Source organism: Nuphar pumila, chromosome 8 (assembly GCF_984573655.1).
Source record: "Nuphar pumila chromosome 8, dmNupPumi1.hap1.1, whole genome shotgun sequence".
NCBI classification, from domain to species: Eukaryota; Viridiplantae; Streptophyta; class Magnoliopsida; order Nymphaeales; family Nymphaeaceae; genus Nuphar; species Nuphar pumila.
Window position 1 is genome coordinate 3,463,053 of NC_143256.1, and position 8,016 is coordinate 3,471,068.

Consider the following 8,016-nt stretch of genomic DNA (forward strand, 5'->3'; position numbering starts at 1 on the left):
AGGCAGATATCAGAAATTCAGAAATGTGAAGCCGTTTTTTGAGATTAGGCAAAAAGACTGACCTAATGAAATTTTCGAAAAACAAAAAAGAAAAGGTCAACCAAGTGCAGGAGAGCCATTATTTATTCTGCCGATATTTTTCTCTAATAAAAACGCGATAAATTCAGACTTTTTTGTTCTTTAAAACAAACTCTCTTTTCTTTTATTTTCTTTTCAGTACGTTTACAGGTAGACTAGCTTCATGGCGGACGGTTCCTTTGGACAAGGCCGTGTGGGTGCTGACGCTTCGCAAAAGCGAGAAGCAGCATATGGATTATGGACAACGCGTGTGAGTCAGTAGGGTGGAGATTCCCCTCTCCTCCTTGTGGACTTGGATTGGCGGTTTGGCCATATTTCCCCTTTACAAAAGTCTGAATTGTTGGTGTGCATTCGAAAGATCCGAAGGGTGAAGGTGAAGCAGCAGCAACATATAGCATGACCAAGTTCTCCGCAAACGACACCGACGAAGAAGGTCCGAGCACCAGCACCAACAGCAGAAGCCCCCAGAGGAAGCGCCCGAGGACGAGGAGGTCGAGTGCACCGGAATCGGTCGATCGCGACTACGACGAAGACGATGTAGGGGAAGACGAAGCGGATGAGGGGAGAAGGGGAAGCAGATTCATCTCCGTCACCATAGACCCCGACCTCCTCGATTGCCCCATCTGCATGGAACCTTTGTTCCCACCCATTTACCAGGTCTCCTCTTTACTTACTCTCCCTTTCGGTTGAAAGAAGGACTCTTGATTATGTTAGTCGGAATTATCTGATTTTCGATTTATAAGGAAAGTGGAAATTGTCGCAATACTGTTGCCCTCCAATCTTATCTTGGTTGTGTCTATCTATTGCGTAATTATCAATACCCAGTTTCTACCTATCCACAAAAAAAAAGGAAAACCTAGTTTTTTCCTTCTTTTTTTGTGGGGGGTGTTTAAATGGAATGTGATATAAACTTCAATGGAAATTTGTCCTAAAATTACCATGGATCATTCTACACACAGTAGGGGGTTGTGGGGAAACCAGGTTACGTAGTAGCTGCTGTCTTTGTTCTGCTGAAACTAGGCAATTGCTAGAGTGCACAATTTGCTAGCAGAGGTCCAATTGATACATGACGACTAGAGAGGATTTTGGCTATATATTACCAAATCACTTGAGATTTTCCAATTTGATGTTTGTTCTTTCAAATTTTCTGTTCCAAAATGAGAATTTTTATAAGGATGCACCTGAATTTTTCAATTCCAGGGTGCATGTCATGCTTCCGTGTCATTCTATGCATAGGCTCTCTGAACTAGAACAATTAGTCGTTAACAAAAATCTTGAAAATCAAGGACGAGGTTTTAGTCATACTACCAGTTCGTATATGTTTTTCTTTATCATTTTAAGATTGATCTTTCAACCTTCAATTTATGCTTGAGTGGATGTGAAAATTACTTCTGAACAGACTCTAAAAACAACAATGGTGGTGGCACCTATGTATGGCGTGTTAAGATTGTCTAGTTTGTTCAAATCTGAACCCTTAGGTTAGAAGCACCAGCCAAATCAAGTTAGTGATATTCCATAATTTGTTTAACTTTTGAATCAAGTTGATGAATTTTTTGTTTAGTGGAATGGAGTAGCAGTAAGTGACAACTTTAAATTGTAATTTAGGAAACCCAGAAAAAAAATATAGAATTCTAATGTTGCAAACTAAGAGAAATAGGAGATCAGAATCATACTTTAAAGTACAATCTGAATTTTAAGTTACGGTCCACTTACTGAAACAATATGCAGACAAGAAATTGGAAACTCAACAGTAACTGAAAACTACAAAATTTTAACGTACTATTAGGGAAAATAGGAGACCAGATTCATATACTGGATATAAACTAAGATTTCAAATCAAAGAAATAATATGCAGACCGGAAATTGGAAACTCAAGATATAGCTAATCTCTCTCTCTCTCTCTCTCTCTCTCTCTCTCTCTCTCTCTCTCTGTAACGACCCGATCCGGGGCCTCTCGAGCCCGGGTTCGTGGACGTTAGTTTCCAGAGGGAAATTACTCAATAATCTCAAAAATAGCTCAAAAATCGTGCATTTTTTTTTATTCAATACTTGAAGGTCCATACATCCATTTACAATATCATAACCATCCAAAGACAAAAGCAGAATAAAAAGTAAAGGAAAATCATACTTCTGATGTGGCAGAGTCGTACTAAGTCCTGTGAGTGATGACAACAGTCCCTGAACCTACAGTTGCAACCAAAAGAAGGGGGTGAGTCTACAATCCAGTAAGATTCCATTTAAAAATAGACACGACCGTTGCAACTATAGTGAGCTCTAAGCTCCTTGTCTTAGTTTAGTTTGCTACTTATGCACACATGTTAGTTATGAGTTTTACCCTCTTTACCGCATCTTTATTTTCATTTTCAAACACCTCTTCTACTCTAATCGGCTATTCTGGACATAGCCTCCTCGGGCGTATCAACCCATGTAGACAACTCAGAGTCTACAATGTTGACCAGACTTATGAATCACTCACAAACAACGTAGTCCAAATCGGCCCAGACTACGGACATAGGTGCTGCAGCAGCTCGTCGGTTGCAAGCCGGGAGCGAAGGGACTCAAACGATAGCTAGCCGAAGAGCCAGGGTGGCTATACCTGCCCCCAAGGTGTCTCAAGGAGCTATACCTGATCCCAAGGTGTCTCAAGGATCTATACCTGCCCCCAAGGTGTCTCAAAGATCTATACCTGCCCCCAAGCTTTTGTGGTTCATGCTACGTCCTACATGTGTCTAGTGGGCAATGTTTTAACCCCTAAGGGTCACCTAGAAACGTCTGAGATATTCTCAGGCTACTCACGAGGTACACACCTCAACATTACCCTAGACCATGCCTCCTAGTAGAGTTCCCATCACACACCGGGTGGTCATCCTATAGACAACTTTTACTCAACATTCACATCTTGAATTTAGTGCGTTATACAATCCTCAATGTATATCCACTAATTACTTTTAATACATGTTTACATGTCTGAACTGTTAAGGATGACAACCCACCACAGATTAATTCATAACACTTACAATGCCCCTCCCAAGGCATAAGCGTGACATTTCCCAAGGTAATACCTACCCTGAGACTTTGGAACTCTACCCTCAATTTTCACATAACACATCAATCTCATATATGCAATCATGTCATGCCACTTTTATTTTATAACTTAGAAAATATGCATGATCAGTTTTAAGCATCACACTTGAACTTTATAGATTCCTAGGCATGCAAAACAGTGTTTCTTTACAATAAACAAAACTATCATACTTGAACCACATGAAATCATATATAAAGATGCCTAAACTAATTAGCATGTGTTTTAATCAACTAAAGAGGAATTTGCAAATGTTCACTTACCTGGAACGCTTAAATTCCAATTGCAACCCTTGATCTGAAAACAACGAATACATCGTATCATCAAAATTACCAAAACACCCTTAAACTTAATTGTCAAACTCTGACTCCATTCTTTCAGAGTTTGTTCACACATCCCCTACTAATAGACTCTACCCAAGCAGTAGAATCCATGGATTCAAGAATCACATGGATCTGACTTCGGGTACTTAGCTATGCCTTGTATATTTTGTAGGCATATCAAGGGCAAAATAGTCTTTTTGCTCTTTCAATGACCTCTATGTCATCTTTACTTCATGTTACTTTAAGATCCACACACATAATAAAATTTGACCACTCAGGTCCTCAACTCAACTATGATTTGGATCATGGATTCAGTATTCTTGATCCAAACCTGCTTAAAAAGGGGTTGTCTGGATCTAAACCAGGTCGTCTAATCGAATCCCTTTTGAGTTTTGGGTCCAAACTGAGATCCAAACCTGAATCCAATTTGTAATAGAAAAATCGAGTCTTCGCTACTTCGATTTTTCCACCGTACTCGATGAATCAATCGCACACGCATCCTATTTGTCTCGGTCTAGACTTAGTCGGTCTGACCCATATTGGGTCCACCTTTGGTTTGGACCGAATCGATCCCCCATTACAAACCCGACTCCGTCTGCTTACTAATCAGGACCCGACTTGATCCGAATAGACTGAGACGGTCTGTCACGGTATATAGACCCGATTCGGTTCGTTAAGACCGAGTCGGTCTGTCAAAGTACTCAGACCCTGGTTCGGTTTGCATTGATCTGGCTCGATCCGGTCATGCTCAAACCGAGCAATATGGCCGACTCAGTCTGCAGAAAATGCAGACCGATTTTGCCCTATATAAATTCTGCAATAGTTCTGGCAACACCATTGTTGTCGAACTGTTGCAGCTTCTGCAGATGGGCCGGTGCATGTGGTGATGAGGGCGGCGATCGGACATACAGCCTCCTTGCGACAGCCGATCCTCCCCTCCCCATTTTTGTCACCAACGAGAGGCAACAACAGAGGGGAAACCCCTCTGTCGTTCTCCTTCTTCTATTGCAAGGCAGGACAGGGTTCTCCCTGTCCCTGTTTTGTTGCAACTCACCGGCAACTGTGAGGTTGCCGACGACCCCCGTATTTAGACAACCAACGAGAGGGAGAGGCTTACCTGACGGCGACCAGTGACGACTGCAACACCTCCTCCCGATTCTCCCTTCACGCTCCCTCTTTGTTCCTCTGGTGATTGAATAGGGAAATGAGAGGAGGCCCCCCATGGCTTTTATAGCCATGGGGGTTGGTCGGTTACCCCCTCCCTCCTTCTTCATTAACTGGGGGCAGCCCGCTTCCTCTCCCACGATCTTCTTCGTGGGAGAGGAAGGGGCGTCGTCCCCATCTCCTTCCGTAACCCCCCCACGATGGGGGGGAGCGTTACACACACACTCTCTCTCTCTCTCCTACACATGCATACAACTTAACTGTTCATATTGGGACCAAGGAAGAAGCTGGCTGGAAATGAGTCACCACCACAATTTTACATCCTTATTCATTTCCAGCCTAACTGGAAATTTTGTTGTGTATATTAACTTGTCAATCTGTCTGACTGAAGTGTATCCATCTATGTGTTTGCTTATCTCTTCAGCAAGGCATTCATATGCTGGTATTGTCCATGAGAAGGGAGGAAATTGGCAAACCAGCATTCATCCTGTCAGGATGATGTTAAAATGACTATATGGCCTTACCATAGTTTATATTTGGTTGTGTATTTGTCCTCTACATCCAAGATTACAAAATTAAGATCATGCCAACTCCCCCCCAAACACACACTCTCACACACATATGCCGCTTTGCTTATTTGGACGTTGGAAAATGGGTTAAAGTTGCTCAGTATCAATGGAACAAATAAGTCCAGATTGAATAATGGTTCAACAGTCTTACATCAAACTGTGATACCTTTTTGTCGCATTTTACTTTTGCAAACAGCTCTTCAAGATTGTCAGTATCTGAATTAGAGGTCACACCTTCAAAAACTGAAATACATTAAATTATAAAAATCCTCTTAAGTTGCTGACTATACTCCACTGCTTGAATCTACTACCTCCAATGATATAAGCCTATCCAACTTCAAATCTCCGCAAGTTGCCAATGAAGCATTTATGTGCTCTGTTCTGATTTTATCTACAAACCTTCCACCATACAACCACCGGCACAAATAGAAAAATCGTGAGGGAATGCTTCTAAGATAACTTCTATCCATCATGATGTTTTTAAGTAGGCAATGTTTTGAAAATATCTGAATATTTTTCTTTTAATTATTGTATTGGATAATAAGGGATATTTTGAAACTATTAGCTTCAAAATGCCCTGTGGTGTCAATTTATGCAATTAATCACCATGCCATATTTTATCTTATTAGGGCATAAATTCATGGTGAACTTGTTAATGTTCATCACCGTTTGTGGAAATCGACGGTTCATCAGTCACCACAAATTTACAACCCTGACAGCTTAAAAATGAGTCATTTGACGCATAATTGTGCTTTTATGAGCTTTCGAAATGTATGGACAAGATCCCATGCATTTTTAAAATACAGTTGGAAGGTGTTTCATTTATTATCTATAAAATTACTAAAATGTCCATTGTGGAGGTGTTGTATGTTAAGGGTATAAAATTGAGGTGAACCAGTTAACACCAATATTGTTAAGAGTTACATTCCTTTTGGTTATAGGAATCCTACCAGAGAAAAGTAAGAGGGCCAATATTGTGTGTGTGAGTTTTAAGTATTTGTAAGTTTTGAAGGATCGTGACCTCCGAAAAAAAATTGAATAAGCTTTCATCTTATTCTGATGCACCTTCAACACAGGGCCTGAATTCTCAAAACAGTTGAAACATATGATGCTGCTCTTGCAAATTTGTAATCTAACCGACTGAGCACATAAGCTTATAGTTACTCATATTCTTGCCTTTTCAGTACTGTGTTTATATCCAGGTAGCTTACTTGGAAGCTATTCACATGGATATGGATATGGTATGGACATGGGACATCAATAGTTGACTTTTATGAAAAATTGGATATGAAGACATGCATTTTAAGTAATATATATTTGATTTATGAAAAGTATATTATATGATATTTTCAACTAAGGATTAAACTCAATTATTTTAAAAAACCAATAAGAACCATAAAATGATAAAATACAAATAAAGTTGTTAAAGCATGTTATGGTGTGTCACGCCTTGTGTCACCATCTTGTGTTGTATCTCCTAGACATGTGGCTTGTTCAACATTCCTTGTGACATTGCTTGAGAGATGGTGTATATATGTTGCTTATGTTCGTCTATAGTGCAAGCATTCTTGCTTAGCTGATGTCTTTGAACTCAGTGTTGGAATGGACATATTGCCTGCTCCTCGTGCTGCTTGAAGCTCAAGAAGTGTCACTCTTGTTCTCAGTTCATTGGTATCTGCCGCTGTCTTGCTATGGAGAAAGTTGTTGAATCCATTAGAACTAGATGCCGCCATGCACACTATGGATGTTTGAAGTCCATAAGTTATGCAGATAAAACAAAGCACGAGGATTTGTGCATTTATGCACCCTACATCTGCCCCATTTTGAACTGCACCTTTTGTGGTTCCTCCAAACAAATGTCATTTCATCTCATCAGTGTTCATTTAGTTTCTACAAGATGTTTCAGATATAACAATCCTGTTACTTTTACAATGGATAAAACTGAAGAATTCCTTGTCCTACATGGAGACGATGGTCTCCTCTTTCTTGTCAATAACAGACCAGACCCCTTAGGAAATGCTGTGTCAGTGACCTTAATCAGTCCAAGTTGTCCAAAATCTGATTTTGCATACGACTTGGCCATTCGGTGTGGGGAAAGAAGCCTTAGATTACAGTCTTTTACAAAGAGAATGAAACAGGTATTGGATGTTCCACCTCAGGATTTTCTCCTCATCCCGCATGATGTTTATTTGTGTGATGGACAATTCAAGTTGGAGATTTGTATATATGGTGTATCAGATGATTCCAATAAATGATGCAATTCAGGGGTATCTGACCCCAATTCTTGTTTGTATTGGAGGTTTTGTGTTTGTTGTATGGTTGGAACTGTTTCAATATGTAAAATCTGGTGTGGGAAGTTGTTGCCTGTCAATAGTTGGTATCTGTATATGTTGTATATGACAATAAAATACATGGTTTTTCATGCTCTTTTAATAGAATTATGGTAGTGCTCTTGGGATGTTGGTAGTCTAATTGGCAGACTTGGCCATTGGAAATGGAATAGAGAGCCTTGGACTGTTGTATCTTTGGGAAGAATGTAGCAGCAGGGGGAGGCTACCAACTTGAATTTTCTCTTATTGTCGATGGGGATATGTCGTGATTGTCCTGTAGTAGGCTAACAAAGCATTAATTTGGCTGCTTCTGCTGCTGGTGGTGATGTTATGTCATGTTATAGTCTATGTTACTTGAATTACCAGATGTCCAACGTATTAGTGTCCATCTGTGTCTTACATTTGTAAAATTGCTTGCCATTGGCTTCTTCCAACCAAGTGTTGGGCATGGTTGGTCATATTAATAGGGA

At 40.2% G+C, this 8,016-nt stretch overlaps 1 protein-coding gene across 1 annotated transcript; it reads left to right on the forward strand.

Annotated features, from left to right (window-relative positions):
* The first annotated feature begins 221 nt into the window (after positions 1-221).
* On the forward strand, positions 222-7,672 carry LOC149829455 (putative E3 ubiquitin-protein ligase SINA-like 6). Its single transcript, XM_090015542.1, has 2 exons — positions 222-735; positions 6,812-7,672. Exons 1-2 carry the CDS (start codon positions 475-477, stop codon positions 7,469-7,471), a joined length of 921 nt encoding a protein of 306 aa, XP_089871668.1. The 5' UTR covers positions 222-474; the 3' UTR covers positions 7,472-7,672.
* Positions 7,673-8,016: the final 344 nt, after the last annotated feature.

Excerpts from the sequence above, each read along its gene's own strand:
- LOC149829455 (XM_090015542.1), top strand. The coding sequence starts at position 475 with ATGACCAAGTTCTCCGCAAACGACACCGACGAAGAAGGTCCGAGCACC. Across the intron at positions 736-6,811 it reads TGTTCCCACCCATTTACCAG|TGTTGGAATGGACATATTGC; the intron begins GTCTCCTCTTTA and ends CTTTGAACTCAG.